The sequence below is a fragment of the Melanerpes formicivorus genome, unplaced genomic scaffold, assembly GCF_026170545.1.
Source record: "Melanerpes formicivorus ecotype bairdi unplaced genomic scaffold, bMelFor1.0.p_v2 SCAF_11, whole genome shotgun sequence".
Classification (NCBI taxonomy): Eukaryota; Metazoa; Chordata; class Aves; order Piciformes; family Picidae; genus Melanerpes; species Melanerpes formicivorus.
Window position 1 is genome coordinate 5,847,629 of NW_027142363.1, and position 19,278 is coordinate 5,866,906.

The 19,278-nt window shown below is 40.9% G+C and overlaps 1 protein-coding gene across 3 annotated transcripts in view; it reads left to right on the forward strand.

The window, feature by feature from the left end:
* The window catches only part of USP25 (ubiquitin specific peptidase 25), a 96,890-nt gene that overhangs the window by 16,239 nt on the left and 61,373 nt on the right, over positions 1 to 19,278 (forward strand). For all 3 annotated transcript variants that reach the window (XM_068144444.1, XM_068144443.1, XM_068144445.1), the window contains exons 2-4: positions 5,671 to 5,748; positions 6,912 to 7,056; positions 17,529 to 17,652. In XM_068144444.1, the coding sequence (XP_068000545.1) occupies positions 5,671 to 5,748; positions 6,912 to 7,056; positions 17,529 to 17,652 (347 nt within the window). The remainder of the gene's footprint in view (positions 1 to 5,670; positions 5,749 to 6,911; positions 7,057 to 17,528; positions 17,653 to 19,278) is intronic.

Below are 19,278 nucleotides of genomic sequence, written 5' to 3' on the forward strand. Positions count from 1 at the left end.
GGATGTCATGTAAGAGGTTTCTCTTTTCATGACTGAACAAAGGGAAACCCAGTTAGCAGATACCAGTAAAAGGGAACCTAATTCCACTGTGCTTTAGGATGTACTATAAGAGTGAACACTGTAAACTCAGTGCAGAGATTTAATTTGGGTTTTGTGCTTTGCTTTTAAATATATATGTATATATATATACACACACATATACACACTTCTACATTTACATATTGATGTGTATGTTTTTTCTGCACAGGAAAATCTTGAGTACAGCAAAGGCATGCAACAAAGCCTTCTAGAGCTGACCATTTCTCCCTGTGTTTCAACTTAATATCTTTGTGGACAGAGTAGTTTTTTATTTGCCTGTTTGGAACCTGCCCAACAGTTCATTTAGAAGACAACTGATTCATCTGTGTTGCTGGAAGCCATAATACTCAGTAGTATTTGTGGGCCTTTGAACTGCTCATGGCAGATATGAGTAATGTGGCAGAAAATGACATCCACAGAAGTAATTGATGGTCTTTAGTGTGCTCTTACTTTGTCTGTTTGTCACAGAAACTTAAAGCCTTTTTCTAGAGGTTTACATCCCTCTAATCTCTGTGTTCTCAGTACAGCAACATAACTTCAGGAAACTAGCTTGTTAGCTGCTTGTTTGTAGCTTGTACCATGAGCAGGTCCTCTCCAGGTAAAATCACACTAGAATTGTCTTGAATATAAAACATTTTGTGCATTGGCATTCAAATTTTCCTCCAACAAATAGCTCTTATAAATCAGAGTTGCACTGGCAAGTAAAATAAGGTGGTTTTGTGTGGAGGGACTGAGTCAGGATGCTGTTCTTAACATGTGCAGTTTCCCCCCTCTTTGTCTGTAGCACAAGTATTCATCCCTGGCAGGACAGGATTCCCACAGCTGATTTTTGCTGGGTACTGTTTAAACTGTGTGGTGAGGCACTAGGCCCTCTCTTCTCCTCATAAGGGTTGAGCCATCTCCTTTTCTGTGCTTTGAAACTGACGAAGGTCATTCTATCTCCTAAGTTTGAAAACGCTTGTGTTGCAAACACAAATATTTGGCTGTGGCCATGAGCAAAGCCAGAACTTCCATGTGCTTCTTCAGAAGCCACAGATATGAGAAAAGAAACAGATCAAAAGGTGGCTGTTTTGTTCCCCCTCCCCCCAAATTTATCTGCAGTGTTATTCAGAATCAGTAAACTTTGGAGATTTACCCTGGCCAAAAAAGCTGTTGTGTAATTTAACTTTTCTTGCTGGTTTTGATATGTTATCAGCGTTTACAGTACTGTTGTGAAACTAATTTGGGCACAGTATCTTCCTGAACAGATAAGTGTAGCTCCTTTTCTGTTCCACTAGTGCTGGCACAGCTACTGAATCTGCTATTGTGTGAGGTTATAAACCAGATAATCTTAATTGGGCATTTCCTGAGAGGAAGGAAGGAATGGCTGAAAAAGGAAAGCATTGGAAGTAAGGGCATGCATTCCTTATGCACAAATTTGGCTCCCATCCAGGAAAATGGGAGAATTTCCTGTTAGTTAAAATCTTCCAAGAGTTGAAAGCTTGGACATACATACTGCATACCTTGGAGAGACAGGAAGGGAGAAGGCTGGGAACAGTTCATGCATGAAAGCCCTGGGGGACTGATAGCTGCCTGATGTGGTGGGATTGAGGGCTGTCAGCAGCTGAATCTCAGGACAGCTATAGCATTAGGGATGGCAAAAAGATGTGGGTACAGGCAAATAGGATTCAAAAGAATTGAAGTGGATTTCTTGGCATCAGTGCTTGCACCTTGTTTCACCAGAGTAGTCTTTTTGGATCTGCTTTTGGAAAGAGAGGTTGCTTGTTAAATTGCACTGAAAAATAGGGGGAATGATGGAAGAGCTGGTTCTAAAAAAAGATGGCAACATATTTGTTAGTCCTCAGAGTTGTGTTCTGAATCTTCCCTCACTGACCTGATTTAATTACCATATATTAAAAAGCATTCTAAAAACTAGTATGCCAGTGCCTTGTTTTTTTTTAGCTGTGCTTTAGTGTAAAATGAGCTCTTTGGGGTACTGTTGAATGAATGAAGATCATAATTCTTAAGTATATTTACATTAGTGTTTGCAGACCCTTGGGGGATCTATGTGCTGCCACCACTTCAGCTGAAGTCAGCCCAAGCTCCAGGAAGAGTAAAACTTCAAGGGTAGATGTAATCAGATGTATTGAATGTTAGTTGCTGTTGCATTTATTGGATGCATTAGAAATTGATGCCCAAACTTCAGTAACTGGTAATAGTAAAAGAATATTTTCTTCTTTTTCCCTTTTTGTTTTAAACCACCCTGTATGCCAGAGTAGCATATACTAAAGGAGGAGAATTCAAACCAAGTAAGCTCTACCCACTTTGACTTTTGCAGTGCAGGAAAGATGCACTACATTAAAGTTCCATCAAGAATTAAGTAACATCAGCTCTCTGAATATGGGTATGATTGTGTTACATAAACTTCATCAGTGAATTGAAAAGCAGAAAGAAAACTGAATCTTGACTCCTGATTAATGAATGAGGAAAGGGTTTGATGGCAGTTGCCTGCAATGTCATTTGTAGTGAAAAGACATAGAATTACCTGTCTTAACATAGTTTCATGGGTGACAGCATCATCAGTATGACAGTGAAGGAGAAAAACAGGAAAGTTAAACATACACTTGCAAGAAAGGCTTGTGCATGGAAAAGATCCTCATCTCTATCTTAGGATCATGGGATGTTAGGGGTTGGAAGGGACCTTCAAAGATCATCAAGTCCAACCCCCGTGTCAGAGTAGGACCATAGAATCCAGCACAGGTCACACAGGAATGCATCCAGATGCGTCCTGAAAGTCTCCAGAGAAGGAGACTCCACAGCCTCTCTGGGCAGCCTGCTGCAGTGCTCTGTGACCCTCACAGTGAAGAAGTTCCTCCTCAGTTTGAGGTGGAACTTCCTGTGCTGTAGTTTATATCCTCTGCCCCTTGTCCTGCCCTCAGATGCTTATAAACATTTATTCAGATGTGAGAGGATGAGGAGAGAATGGTGAATGCATGGAAGAGAAGGTCACCAGCTGAACGGTGCATGAAGGGATTTTTGGATGGCTTATGCAGTTACCAGAACTGTTTCTGAAAACCTGTTAGTCTGTTGGCAGGTATTAAGAGAACACATTGATTGAGTAGGAAGAGATTACACTCTTCATTTTTATCTTTTCCCTTCCTTCTTCTAGGAAGGGAAGTGTATTACAGTGCTTTAACTTCTGTGTGATTTGAAATGACTCAGTGAAAGTTTACTGCTGGCTTGTTGACATTCCTCTGAAAAGGCAGTAACATCTGAACTAGGTACTTGTGGTCCCAAAGCAGTTCAGCTCCATTTAAGGTATCCAGGATGTCTGTTAATTTTCCTCTTCATTTCTCTCACTTTTAACTAGGATGCTTATGGAGTCTCTGTGTTGTTCACTTCATTACCAGTTAGAAATTTTGGATCTGAATGCCTTAAACATTTGGTCTTAAGTCATATCTTAATGGGAAAGGAGTAGCACTGGGCCTGGTTCTGATCTGTTACATGTGTATGTCTTTGGGCAGGGGGCCTTGAACAGCAGCTCTACACCAGAATGCTGGAATCTGGATAAAAACTACAAATGCCTACATTTATAAGTCACAGCTGTGTTCATAAATTAGCAGCCAATGCTATGAACTGCTAAGAGATTTGTTTGTTGGTAAACTATGTCCCTTCTGTGTTTCCTCAATCGGTAAGAGCAGTGCCTATCCCTCAGTCAGCCTTTCCAAGTGTTGTGTACATTATGGAAGACACAGAAATTTGTTAAGCCTTGTCATAATAATTTATACTGAAAATATTTCCCATTTTATTAACGACCATGTTGGTAGCAAATAACAAAAAGAAATCCATTTTGATGCCGTGTTCTACCCTTAAATTGCTCCTGCCACTTTTAATGCTGTTTTAATTACTTGTCTTATTTCTTTTCTTTTGCTTCTTGCCAGACCCAGGGGCAGGCAAGCAACTTTATAGGGGGAAACAAGTCCAGCCTTTGTGCAGTGCTGTGAAATGCAGAGAGTAAACAATGAGGGAATGAGAGATGAGGATAGAGTGGGAGTTTGTTTTCCCGCATCACTTCACTTTTCTTGTGCCAATAGCAGGGGTTTTAGGGACGGGGCGGGGGGGGAGGCAAGGCCAATTGGATTGTTAGCAGTCTCCCTTAGGATCATAAATGAAGGGAAGACTGTGTATGTAATTCATAAACATCCTGAACTATATGCCTTCTATTTCAACTTATTAGGGCATGAAGCAGTGCCTGCCAGGTTAATTTCACACTGGGGAATTCAGCATTCATGCAGCTCTTAATTTCCTTCTCTCTACAAAGCTTTGATAAGGAGAGAATAAGGGTGTTTGAATATTTGATTCCAAATAATTTGTCTTAAAGAGAAGCATTTTAGAAGTAGCTGCAGGGCAATTACAGTTTTCTTTTTTTGTTTAATTGAATTTGTATAGTAAGATGAGACCATTTTTTTTTTTGCCACTGATAGCAAACATGCTTTTTGTCTACCAAATAAAACCCTGTACTTTTCAAAATCTTCTCTCATTAGAGATGAAATTATTGTTTTGAGTTCAGGATGTGGTGGGCAAACAACAAAGAAAAACCACTTTCAGATGCCACCAAGCTTTTCTCCTTTTCCCATCAGCCCCAGGAAGAATGGAATTTATTAGTACAGAACAATGGTCAGCCCTCTGTATTTTCAGGGGTTTAGTGGTTAAGATGGTTTTAATGGTTAACTGGAGTTCAAGGTTTGTTCCAGCCTAATGCCTGCTTTTTGCTTCTGTGATGTGGTATTTGAGCGTGAACGGAGGGAATCGTCTCTTGGCTCTAAACAGGAGTGGGACCAGGGGGTTGTAGGGAAAACAAAAGGTTCAAAATTCTTATGAAGTGACTATTTAGAAAACCTGAACCTCATTTTCTTTCCTAACTTGAAGTGTTACTTGGATTCTCACTGATGTTGTGATTTGGAAGAGTTGGCTTCCGCTGTTCTTGAAAAGGGGTTAAGACTAATTCCCAAAGCTTTGCTTCGGCCTCGAGAAGCTCTCTTGTGTGTGAAGGTTTTTACAGGGATTCTCTTAAAACACCTATATGGTCAGTAAAGACAAATATTTATCTTAGTTGTGAGGTTGGAATGGCTGGGAGTTTTGTATGTTGAGGAAATAGTGGAGTTGATAATAATTGGGAGTCGAAGAAATTGGTTTTAGTGGGAGTTTAGTCATCTATTTCTCCTGCTTCCTTTGAAGACCAAGCTATGGAGTTTTGTTTGCTCAGGAGGGCCAATTATGGCTTTAGATAGGCTTCTTAAACCGTGTTGGATAAGGTCACCCATCATCAATTAGTCATTTAAATAACTTTACCCACCTTTACCAACCAACCCAACCCATTACACTTGAGAATTCAAAGTGCCCAAGTTGGAGAAACGAAGACAAACTTGAACAACGAAGGCTATATATACCCTTTTGTGATATAGAATGCCCTTTTATGATATAGAATACCCTTTTGTGGTAGAGAAATCTTACATGGAAATACCTTTAATGTTTGTAGAGAAGCATACTCTTGTAAAGAATTGCTTTTACTGTTATTTGGCTCTTACTTTGATGATCTGTTTTTGTTTGTAGCACCAGCAAACATTTTTAAATCAGCTGAGGGAGATCACTGGTATCAATGACATCCAGGTACTACAACAGGCACTAAAGGTAAGATGGATATGTCTGACTTGTAGCTGAATGTATGCATCTTGGCTGCCTGTGAAAGCCAAAAACCTCATCCTTTCACACTTTTGTTTTACCTTCCTTCCATTCTCAGCTTGGATAGAACTGTTTCAGGAGAAAAAAAAGATAGTAATACTCATGGCTTCTTCACTGTAGAAGGAATCTCAGTCTGTTGTAACACTGATACAAAATTTACTCTGATGTCCAAAAATTAAAAGACAGGAATGGTTTGACTTGCCTTTAGCCTTTTGATAAAGTGTTTTGAGGTACCTTGGAGCTGTTGGTAGTACAAAACTTACTGCTCAGGTCCAAGTTTAAAGTGAGAAATGAACCAACTCTAGCTACAAACCAGTTGTGGTAATATCTGAGCCATTTCACTTTGGATTTCTTAATCTTGCCACAAGGAAAGATGCCACTTCACTGTTTTGACACTGAATACTAGAAATAATACAATTATTACTTAACAGAATTAGAGAGCTACTCTCAACAGCCTAGAATAACTAGCCTGTAATCGAAGGCTCAAGCCTTGAACTCGCTGCCTTTGGCTGATTTGCTATTGCACCACTCTTTTCAAACATTGTAAATTCGGTTTCCCCCAATTATATATAGAAATGTAACAGAAAATCCTCCTCTCCCTCAAAGCAGAGCTTGCTAGCCACTTATGTTTGGTAAATGAGGGGTTAGTGAATTTGTCATGTGTGTATGTATGTGTACTGTTGCCTTAGGTTCAGCATAAATATGTACACAGCTGCCCCTCAAAAGCCAATCTCTCCAGAGGGCTTGAGAAATGAAATGATGACCTTTCAGAAGAATTCACTTGACTGCTGTTGAAGCCTGTGAGAGTGTACTGATAATGCTTGGAGTGGGGGAGGAAGAGTTGACCTACACCACAGTACTTCAATTTTTTTTCTGAAATAAGTGGAATTCCATCAAAGTAAATTTTGCCAGACACTGTATGTTTGGCTTAGTTTAAAATAGGAAGGTATGCAGAATGCATCAAGTTGGTAAACTTGCTTTGCTGGTCAGTATTTCACTTGAAAATACGATATGTCACGGATCATATAAACTGCTTGTAATGTCCTTTGCTGTTAAGAAAAATCAACAACTGGTGAGGGGGCTTTCACTTATTGTTTTGTTGATGCTTAAAGGATAGCAATGGCAATCTGGAGTTGGCTGTGGCTTTCCTCACTGCGAAGAACGCCAAGGTTCCCCAGCTAGAAGAGGCAACTTACTATCAAACAGCCCTTCCTGGAAATGACAGATACATCAGCGTGGGCAGTCAGGCAGACACCAGTAGGTATTGTTTCTTTTCATAAGCTTAGTTTAAAGGCAAGGAAGTGGAAAAACTTGCCTGAGATGACTGTTAACCTGCTGCTTTGACAATGTTTAGATGATTATGTATTCTTTCTTTCCTTATTTCAGTGTATTTATTTTGTTTATTAAATCATTGTTGTTATTCAAACTATCCTTAAGCATTACCTTTTACATGTATGTATTGCACTGATCAGAGGGTGAGTTACTGGGGTTTCCATCTTGTTTTTCCCTTTTTTTCTTTCTCCTTTCTGTTTTAGGAGGCAGTTTTGGGGTCATGCAGTAAATAAAGGCAAAGGTTGGGCACTCCTCTGTGAAAACAAAATTGGAAAAGTGTGTGTGAATGTCTGTCTTAATATGTTTGAGAGTAGCTTCTCTCTACTGTGGATGATTTTCCCAAAGGGAGAAGCAAGAGGTTAGATGTGCCTTGCGTAGTAAAGGTGTAGGTATTTTGTGTGAAACATAGTTAAATCTACCCAATTTGAAACCATTCTATTTAGGTGATACTAGACACATTTCTCTGAGCCTTGCAGGTTGTATTCCTTTGCTTAAGAGCATAGTTCTGTTTATGGGGAGAAGAGTGTACTAAAAATGTTAAACATAAATGTGTTGTGCACATGAATGTGGGAAAGAGCATTAAAGAAAAAAAGTCCAAGGAAGTTTAGTAGTGAGATTGATTACTGTACAGTCTGAGTTTCTCCATACTGTATTTGCATTCTAACATTGTAAACACAGATCTAGAATATCATTATTTATTAAACTAGTGGAATTATTGAGCTTCACCCACCACAGGATTTTTGTTCTTTTGCCTGTTGTTTCACTGACATTGGAGTGACTAGGGTGGTACTGTTGTAAAGAAGTGTAGTTAGATCTTCTTGTCACTAGTACAGTTACCTTTCTTGTCTCTGGCACCTGGGCATAAACATTTCTTTCTCTTTTTTATCTGTAAATTAGAGGTGAGTTTGCTCTCAACATCTCAGATCTGAAAACTGCATTTTAATCCTAGGTATTAGTAGTAACCCTGTATAAAAAGCCCTGAGTTCATTACAGGTAGTTGTATTATCCTTCCACTAAGTTATGTAGGGGGTGGTTTAGGGATTTGGTTTTTGTTGGTTTGTTTTAGTGGTTTTTTTCCCCCCTCTGTTGGATGGAAGTATACAAACCCCTACTTTTTATTTACTTTTCAATGTCAGCAAATTGCCATTAAGGAAATGCAGACTGTTGTCATTATCTTAGCACTGCTGTCATAGTCTCCAGCGCTTAAGATCTTCTATGGCAGTGGAGCAGTGAGATGCATTCTCTTGTGGTCAGTGTTTAATTAGATTGTTTTAGTAATCCCATTTAATAGAGGTTTCACTGTCATTTACTGTGCTGTGCAACCATATTGAAAATGTGAGGTGACAAGGGATAGGAGAGGGAAGAATCGAGCCTGCAAAGTCTACATTACCCATGACTGATGGGCAAACTAAAGTGAGTAAGTCCTGACTTGCACATTTCCAATCTGAATTTTGGAGTTCTTATTTCTGGAGGGCTGAAGGGAGACCCATATTCATTACAGTTGCATATCACCACAAGTCAGTAATGAAGAAAAGCCAATTGCTGTGGAAAAAGCAGATTTAATTATTTTTCTTTTCATTATGATTATTTTACTAGATCTTTTAATGTCTGGTCAGGTCCTTACTGGTAACAAAGATAAACACCCTTGTGCCAGCCTTTGCTGTTTTAGTTAAACTGAAACATCTTGCACAACTTTTCTTCACATTTGAGGACTTTGGGGAAAGAGCTAAACACCTGCAGCAAAACAAGGTTTAAATCAGTCCAGTTGTAGAGGCTCCCTTTCCTCCCCATGGAGATCTAGTGAAAGCTTCTTGCAGAGACCTACAGTTCATCTGTTATGATCTACTGGCCTGAGATTACTTTGATTATGCATTAAAAAAAATCAGGACTCAGAAAATGGACAAATTTCAGGGCTCTAACATTAGTTAGTAAGTAGTCATGTAAGGGAGTATCATGAAAGACAGCAGATGACCTGGGAGAAAAGAATGGAAGGATGGGCATAGAAGGAGGACATGCTCAGCAATGACAGCTCTATCAATGCTTCATTCTGCAAAGAACACTAATAGCAGTTAGTTCTCTGTAACTGTAGAGAGTTGGTGGTAGTGCCTTGCTTTCACATTTGATTCTGTCACTATTCTGTGTAGGTATAATTACATGAAGATAACTGTAACTCACCTTTACTGTTCCTTACTGCCTAACCACCTCTGTGCCTTTGTAGCTTAAAATGTTGTGGTTCACTGAGCTTTGCAGTGCCACCACATTAAGTCATCCATATGACAGAGAGTTACAGCTAAATATCAGAATTATCTTTTATGTCACATAAAACTTCTGGCTACTTACAAAGGCATTTGAATGAATGCCTTGCATAAAAGTATATGAAATGTATTCTGCGAGCTTGACTGACTACATTTCTGTGAAATGGTTACTCAGTTAAGGGGTAAAATAAGAAGCATAGATATACCTTAGCAATCAGCAGTTAGCCTGCAGTGTGCACTGGCTCTTCCAAAAGCAACAGTAGTTGTTCAGCTGCAAGAGTTGAAATTCTGTATGTTAGAAGGTATGAAGGAACCAGGTTTCTCTTCTTAGCAAACACAACATTTCAGTAGCTGTCAAAATAATAATGAGCTTGCATAACTTTTACTCCTATCAAAGTGAGGGCGGATCAGTGCAGCGTTATTCATAGTATCATAGTATCATTCAAGGTTGGAAGGGACCACAAGGATCATGTAGTTCCAACCCCCCTGCCGTGGGCAGGGACACCCCACACTAGATCAGGCTGGCCAGAGCCTCATCCAGCCTGGCCTTAAACACCTCCAGGAATGGGGCCTCGACCACCTCCCTGGCCAACCCATTCCAGGGCTTCAGCACTCTCATGGGGAAGAACTTCCTCCTCACATCCAGGCTGAATCTCCCCACCTCCAGCTTCATTCCATTCCCCCTAGTCCTATCACTACCTGAGATCCTGAGAAGTCCTTCCCCAGCCTTCCTGTAGGCCCCCTTCAGATACTGGAAGGCCACAATGAGGTCACCTCGGAGCCTTCTCTTCTCCAGACTGAACAGCCCCAACTCCTTCAGTCTGTCCTCACAGGAGAGGTGCTCCAGCCCTCTGATCATCCTTGTGGCCCTTCTCTGGACACCTTCCAGCACCTCCACATCCCTCTTGTTATAGGGGCTCCAGAACTGGACACAGTACTCCAGGTGGGGTCTCACCAGGGCTGAGTAGAGGGGGAGGATCACCTCCCTCAACCTGCTGGCCACACTTCTGATGCAGCCCAGGATCTGATGATGCTTGCCTCCTTATCCTGTCCAAAATGGCATGTGAGAGTACCTGCAAGCAGAACTCTGTACACTAGGAGTGATGAATGCTCTGTCTGATCCCTTTGCAGAGGTGGGGTTACACTCTTGGATTTTTATTATTTTTGCTATCTGCAGTCTGTGGGTGAGCAGAAAGAGCTTAAGCAGTAGGGCTACAATGCACAAATGGACACCTTTTAATCTAAGGCCACATCAATGTTATGCTTAGTAGCATGTATCCTAGGCCCTACACTTGAAGCAAAAGAAAAGCAGTTGTGTAGTACTTTGGAAATATTTTCAATTTATTGATTTCTCTAGAAAACTTTTTTCCCATTTGAAGTAGTTCAGTGCATTTTCATCTATGGCTGCACAGTAACCTCTTGCCTTACTAAGCATCCGTTTCCTTCTTTGTGTTTGAGTAACTTGGAGAACCCAAGGTTAAAGGCAGCAGCAGAATCAAGAAAAGATACATACTGTAGTTGCACTGTTTTCAAATGAACTAGCTGTCAAGGCAAGATTCATATTTCTTTTCCACAAAACCTCAATTATTAGCCTTTGCATATTTTAAAGTTGAAACAGAAAACTCAAGCCCCTTTGTAAGGATGTAGCACAATGTGTCTGTAACATGCCACACATAGAGCTTGAGGGCTGTAGACCTCATTGCTGCTGGGGACCTAGCTTTTTGTATCCTCCTCTTTTAGAGTTTGAGTCTTTGTGTAGGTTTCAAAAGTCATTCAGTTAACCTTTTCCAATGCCCCTAGAACCTCCTGCAATGATGCTTGTATAACATTTCTTAATAGACATGCCATTCTTGAGACTCTGAAAAGTTTGTTGGGTAGTCTGTTTTGGTGCTCATTGTCCTTCCTTCTAGACTCATAAAGTCCTTCTTGCTTTAGGTTAATTTCTTTATTCTTTGTGCTATCCCCTGTGGAGGTTATAGTACACTTAATTCCTTTTGTCTCAGAGGGAGTGTTGCATCCTTGAAGGCAATGTATCATATAGTCTTGTGCCTATTATTAATATTTTTCCTCTCTACCAGACCTTCTCTAATGGTTCTGCCTTTCTGATGAACTCAAAAACAGTAAGATTTCATCTGAGTTTTTAGGAGAAATGGATGAATATCCATAAATGTCCCTGTAGTACTCTGACAATATACTTCTGACAGTATACCTTGTATCATAGTATCATAGTATCAGTCAGGGTTGGAAGGGACCACAAGGATCATCTAGTTCCAACCCCCCTGCCATGGGCAGGGACACCCCACACTAGATCAGGCTGCCCAGAGCCTCATCCAGCCTGGGCTTAAACACCTTGGGGTAAGACTTCATATTTTCTTTGGTACTGTGATGATGTGAATTGTAGGTTGAACAGCAATCAGCTGTAGCTCCTAGGTCATTCTTGCCACTAGTCCTAATCAGTCCTTGTTCTATAGCTGTGCATTTCATTCTTTCTGTGAGTAGAATTTAACACTGGCTTCTTCTGTCACCTTACCTCAGCTATCACTATGTGTTCAGAATGTATCCTTGTATGTCAGGCATTGTTTTTGTCATCTCCGTAGAGGTTCCTAGGGGTGTCTCCAGCTTTACATGGCAGGACCTTTGCTTCAAAATTTCAGGAGTCTTGTAGCTAGAGGTCCTCCTTTCATTTTGGAGAGTCTCTTGTTCCTTTGTTCCGTGACTATCTTGCTCTTAGCTATCCCTGCCAATGTCAGCATTATCAGTTTTAAGGTGCTACCATCATATGACATGAGGAAATTCCTGCAAGATTGTGATGGCCAACATTTTGCTAGCTTTATTGTCAGGAGAGCCATTTAGGTTGTCTGTGCAGCTGCTGGGATGCTGTGCATGCTTTGCCTATCCAGTTTTAACCTAATTTGGCATATACACCTGATTAAATTCTTTTTCACTTAGGAGCCCAAGACCATCATGATGTTTTACATCACAGAATAGATGGTAGAATATGGCATCTTGCTTAACTCTGCTTAAACAGAACTGATGGAGTGTCAACCTAGTTTTCTTTTTGATTCTTTTTTTTCCCTTCCTTCTTTTTTCTTTATCTGTTTTCTTTTTTTCCTTGCTGTATTGTTGATGTGTTGACAAGGGAGCCTTACTGCTGCATTTCCATACTTGGTGTCCATCCATTGAGCCCATCAGGTCTGCCCCTTCATCTTCCTCTCCCCATACCAGTGGTTGCATCACTGTGGTTGCTTACTGCTTGTCCTTGGCTTTAATTGCTACTGCAGATCTGTCCCTCATACTGAGTTTCCCAGCCTACTTAAGTTTGAAGTTCCTACTCTCTGGCTCCTCCTGGTATAAGTAACAAGTCAATAACACAGTAATTATTTTAATGACCTGGGCAGTAACCAAGTAAGAACCATTTATTTAAATAATGATAGAAACTTCCAGAGTAAACAGACTGATAAGAATTTGTTTAGAAATGAAAGATAGATGGGGATAGTGGAACACTGGAAGAGGTTTTCCCAGGGAGGTAGTTGAGGCTCCATCTCTGGTGATATTCAAGGTGAGGCTCTACAGGGCTCTGGGCAACCTGATACACTTGAGGATGCCCCTGCTCATTGCAGAGAGGGTTGGACCAGATGACCTTTGGAGGTCCCTTCCAGCCCAGGCCATTCTGTGACAGGTAGTGTGCACTTACTCTATATGCACTAGTATGTTTGTCACAAATTTCAATCTGCAACTTAAAATTGTTTTATAGAATTACAGAAGATGTCAAACTCTGCATTGTATCTACCAGAAGCACACATTATTGCATCCTCCAGGGAGGGTGACTCCACCACCTCCCTGGGCAGCACATCCAGTCACCAGTGACTCTCTCGGTGAAGAACTTTCTCCTCACCTTGAGCCTAAACTTTCCCTGGCACAGCTTGAGACTGTGTCCTCTTGTTCTGGTGCTGGTTGCCTGGGAGAAGAGACCAACCCCCATCGGGGTACAACCTCCCTTCAGGTAGTTGTAGACAGCAAGAAGGTCTCCACTGAGCCTCCTCTTCTGCAGGCTAAACAATACCAGCTCCTTCGGCCTCTCCTCGTAGGGCTTGTGCTCGAGGCCTCTCCCCAGCCTTGTTGCCCTTCTCTGGACACGTTCAAGTGTCTCAATGTCCTTCTTAAACTGAGGGGCCCAGAACTGGACACAGGACTGAAGGTGTGGCCTAACCAGTGCAGAGTACAGGGGCACAATGACTTCCCTGCTCCTGCTGGCCACACTGTTCTTGATGCAGGCCAGGATGCCATTGGCCTTCTTGGCCACCTGGGCACACTGCTGGCTTATGTTTACCCGGCTGTCAGTCAGCACCCCCAGGTCCCTTTCTGTTTGGCAGCTCTACAGCAAAGTGATCATACTTGTAGGACAGCTGTCTGAAAATGGCACATCTTTTCATTAAAAGAAAATCCCCATCTAAGAATTGACAGAGCATGAAGATATTTTACAACAGAACAAAACCCAAGTCTGCATGACTTTCATCTAGTATATGTTTGACTGAGTAATCTATAGCAAACTGACTGAAATGCAAGATGTGCAGACAAGCTGATTTTGTTGGTTTTGTTTGTTCTGTTTTGAAAAGAAGACTTTAGTCTCAGATGGTTCCCCCTCCTGTTAGCAGCTTCTGTTCTGTTAACAGCCTCTATTGAGATCGCCTTTCTGTTGAGATCTCCTTGTAATCCTGTGGTTTAGGATTCAAGTCATAGGTGAACTTTTGTAGCTTAATGAGTTACTGTGTCAGATGAGATGCTGAAACAGACCTTGTTCCTGTTCCAAGTAAAGCAAATGGGAGCTAAGATATCACAGTATCACAGTATAACTAAGGTTGGAAGAGACCTCGAGGACCGTTGAGTCCAACCTATCAACACAGACCTCATGACTAGACCATGGCACCAAGTGCCACATCCAGTCTCCTTCTGAACACCTCCAGGGACGGTGACTCCACCACCTCCCTGGGCAGCACATTCCAATGATGAATGACTCGCTCGGTGAAGAACTTTCTCCTCACCTCGAGTCTAAACCTCCCCTGGCACAGCTTGAGACTGTGTCCTCTTGTTCTGGTGCTAGGTGCCTGGAAGAAGAGACCAACCCCTTCCTGGCTACAACCACCTTTCAGGTAGTTGTAGAGAGCAATGAGGTCACCCCTGAGCCTCCTCTTCTCCAGGCTAAACAATCCCAGCTCCCTCAGCCTCTCCTCATAGGGCTTGTGTTCAAGGCCTCTCCCCAGCCTTGTAGCCCTTCTCTGGACATGTTCAAGTGTCTTCATGTCCTTCTTAAACTGAGGGGCCCAGATATGTTAGCCTAAATCTCCAAAGCATTTTTATTTTACATTTGCTATAAATGAAAAGCTTGCAGAGTGTAAGTTCAGCAGGTATTTAGATTGTTTATTTTTTTTGACTTGAGTTATAGTAGGTAAAACCCTCTGTGACATCAATGAGTTGCACCATTTGCATGCTGTGGTAGTATCTGGCAGCAGATCTTCACTGCATTGTCTGTTTTCATGTAGATCAGGGGCGATGTGTATGTGCAAACAATATTTCTAAAGAGAATCCTGTATTGCCTGCTCCAAAAAACTTGCCAAAGGAGACTTGTGTTGCTAAGCCTTTTGCAAGCAAGTGGAATGGTAATAACCTCTGAACACACAGAGTGGTGGTATAGGTTAATAAAGATTTCGGAGCAGGAGACGTGCAAAGAAGTTTAGTAATTTAATGAAAGTGTGAATTGAAGTTGACCTTGGTAGTTGTTGGTTTAGGTGTTTTTGGGGTGGGTTTTTGTATCATAGTGGGAGCTATCACAACATTTTCAGCTAGGTTACCAGTTCTTTACTGAAAAATACTTTCCATGTCAAGGAGCTTCCTTTTTAATAATAACTTTCTTTTTTATTGTTGTGTAAGAATTTAATCACTCATACCTGGCTAAAGACTAGCTAAAGGAATATTCCCCTCTGTGAGTAAGCGATTGGAGTAGTTCTGTACTTACTCATCAGCATCTGTGGCTGCTGGATTGAGGTGTACTCAGTCTTCAGTTGTGGCCACTATTAGGCTTTCAGAAAAACAGCTTGTCTCCAGTAGAAATTAGGTGCTTGTGTGTGATGATCTGCAAATGGGTAGAAACAACAACGTAAGCACCACAGTTTGGAGTGTAACAGGTAGTGTTTGGTTATGGGATCCTCTCTTCATGGTCAGTCTTTCTAGCTTTTCTCCTGCTCTCAGCCTGTAGGACAGAGCCATTCTTGCATGTGATCCAGGCTGCTCATAGTACCAAACTCTTCTGAATGAGACTTCTGCTGGTGGTTCTTGCAATTGCTTTAGCTTTTCTGAAAGAGAATTTCTGGTGTCTGAGTTGAAGTGTCCTTGTGCTGTGTTGGAAGATCTGCTGAGCTAACTATGAAAGACATAATAACATTGTGAAGTGCTGTTTTTGTGATCATAGTGGTTTTCCATACTTCCAGGTCGTGATAGATTGTCCAGTTTATTTGGGCAAAGGAAGCAGGAAAGAGTGCTCACTAAAGGCTCACTAAATAAAACAGCAGTTCAACCATCTTTATTTTGGAGGAAGCAGGGCTGAGTTGAAAACAAGTTTTTAAAGAGGCTGGCATTAACAGAAAAGTTTCTTAAAGAATTTCTCTTCAACTTCAGCTTTCTGTGAGAACAAGTCATCTCATTTTCTATTCATACACAACTATGGCAGTGACTTTTGTATTGTAAGTTCAGTGTTTTGTTCCAATCTAATAAGAAATGTCACAGAACAAGTACGGCCAGGGAAACAGGGAAAGCTCTCTTCTGTGAGCCAGCCCATCCAGGAGAAAAGTTGGAAGCCAGGTGAAGAAGCTCTTTGGATGTAAGTAACTGAGCTGGCCTGTGCAATGAGAAATGGAGACAAACTGCTTATCTCTGTCTGTGAGCAGTCATCAATTTAAAAACTGTATCTCTTTCTCCCAGAGTCTTTTAGATTCCAATATCCAAACTCCAGCCTGGAGAGTAGTGCCTTTCATAGCTCTTCAGCAAACTTTGGCCTTGGAGGTGGGAGACTGAAACCAGGCAATCCTTTGTCTGCCTATCTGTCCTGTATTATATAAGTCTCTTGCAGTTTCCCTTCTCTTTCTGTCTGGCTCACTTGCAAAATGAAACTTTAGGCCTTTGATATCACAGTAACCAAAGATCTTGGCTTTTCTGAAGGTCTTGTGCAGGAACATTCGTGTCAGCCCTGGCTGCTCTGAAAGCATGGCTGTGCCCGATGGAAGGGTGATTTGTGTTCTGGTTTGATGTGAAATCTCTCCTTGCTTTGGAGGAGGAGTGCTGTTGCTGCCTTTAGAAAACAAGGAGGTTTATGGAGGGACATTACTATCTCATTCTTTAGCTAATGGGAGCTGGAGAGGAAGGCAGAACTATCTTTTTAAATTCTCTTTACCTGGTGGGTACTTTATCCAGCATTCCCCATGTGCCCAAGTATGGATACTTCCAGTAAACAGAAGTTGGATTTAAGTATGTTCAGAAAAGAGATGCACAGACAAAATATAAAAGAATTAGGTTAAGTAAGGAACTCTCACATTATGAAACCACCTAAAAGTAATTGGTTCACCAGTGCACAGGAACACTTGTAGAATTTGGAGCTGTACTGAGAAAGCTGCACATGTTCCTCTGTGAGGAGAGGAAAACAACTGTGCTCTGTTAAGGTATCCTCTTAGAGAGAAGGTTGTCTTCATCATGTGTTCCCTGCAAGCAGCTGGTTATGATAGCTTTTCAGTGCATTTCAGTGCATGGTTATAATAGCTTTTCAGTAATGCATTTCAGTGTATTGCTTTAAGAAGGCTTTCAGAAACCATGGATTCAAAAGTGTGTCCCATAGCTTTGTGCAATTTAAGGACATTAGGAGGAAAGAAGCCTATTGCCTGTCATATCTTAGGAAGAGCAAGCTGCTGAGGTTTTTATCTGGCTCAGAGAGGAGGAAGGGAGCTGTTGAGGTTAGTGTTTGGAGAGGGCAGGATACAGGAGGGGTGAACTGGAATGGCGCTCAGCAATCCACATGGGCTCTCTCTCCTCTACAGTAAGATTTGCCTTTCATTCTGTTTCACTTTTAATTTTGAGAAAGATAGTTTTGCTTTTCAGATGTGATTGATCTCACTGGAGATGATAAAGATGATCTTCAGAGGGCAATTGCCTTGAGTTTGGAGGAATCAAACAGGGCATTCAGGGAGACTGGAATAACAGATGAGGAACAAGCCATTAGCAGGTAAACAAACAACTTATATAAAGCAGAACTTAAAGACTTGGAGATTGGCCTGTATTGCTTTTTTAACTTTTAACTTAACAAAGAATAACTTGTTTACTTTTGCTTGTGCTACTGATACACCTGGATTCAGGATATTGCTTTCATGTATTGTATGTTTTACCCTGGAAAATAGACTATTATTTGTGAGCTAGGATTTAATAGTATGTTTCATGTTGATGTATTTGTTTAAATACTGGGGGAAGTGGATGGAGATAGAGGATATATAACCATATTTAAATAGGGCCTAAAACTTTTTCTTGGGTATCAGGTAAAAAGCAGTGGGAAAAAAAAATCTAATGAAGAAGCTAATAAATTCTTTGTCTCTTTATTTTTTGCAGTGTTGATTTTACAATAACATTTTCTTACCTTTATGCTAAGGCTGAGATTGAGGAAGGGGCTAGTAATGCTATGACTTGTGTGTTCTAAGAGCAGCTGCTGTGTTTTAGCTGATAAACTGTTATTAACCTATTTAACAAATAGGATGTATAAGCTTTGAGTGAAGTTAACTACTTTAAGTTTTCTGACTGTAACTTTCTCAACTTGGATGTGATCAGAGTTTGCAAGCTTCCTTTTGATCAGGTTTTACAACAACTTTTTTGCACAGTGTGTGTTTATGTACATAGATATATTATGAAACCTTTGGGAGTTGAGCTCAGGCAGAGTGTAGGATTGTGTGGGAGGGAGTTTTTTTCACTGATTTGAGGCTCGCCTTGTTCTAGAGGAAAAGGACAATGATGTGTTCCTTGTGTTAGAAGGTTAAGTACTGCTCCTTGTAAAGGACTAATTTCTATGTGAAAAAAAATTTAGACAGGAGACATTCACCACCATAATTCTTTTTTTCAGTTCACTGCATGTGACAGGCTAAAAGGCTTACCAGAAAAGTTCAGCTCTGAGAATGTAGAGAGTGTTACTGTATCCACGGTCACATTCTTTTCCCTCTTGAAAAACACATGTAGTAATGGTGAGAATAAACATACCCCTCCCATCATTTATTGTGAAAGCCATCTTGTTGCATCTTAGAAGAGAAAGGTGGGCTGAAAGGGTTTTATATTGTCAGTAACAATAGGGAAAAGATTTTAAGGGGTTGTGTTTTGGTTGGGGTGGGTTGGTTTGTTTCTAATTATTTTTTTTAAGCTAAGACCTGAGCATGTGCATTGTACAAGACTGTGGTGGAAGTTATGTCCCATTCTGATTCAGAAGTTCAGCTCTTGCATGTTCCTTCTTGAAAGGCACAATTGTCATAATGACAGGGTTGTGATTCAGGCAGGCACTCAGAAAGATGGACCTATTTCTGGATATGGATTTCCCCCCCCCCCCCCTTCTATAAGCTTTGACTGCTTCTGCTGTGCTCACTCCTCCAGAGCCTCAAAGCTTAAGGACTTTGCCTGTAGACTTTGTTTTTTCACTTCTCAGATTAAAAAGGCTTTTTTGGTCTTACCTGCTTGGTCCATAACTATAAGTGCATTCTCCTTAAATGATAGTGTTATGTTTTCTGGTGGCAGAAAATACTGAAGATTGCTATTTTGTTTCTGTGTGTGCAAAGACATGTAGACAATGTTTGGTTATATACAGAGAAAATATTGGTCT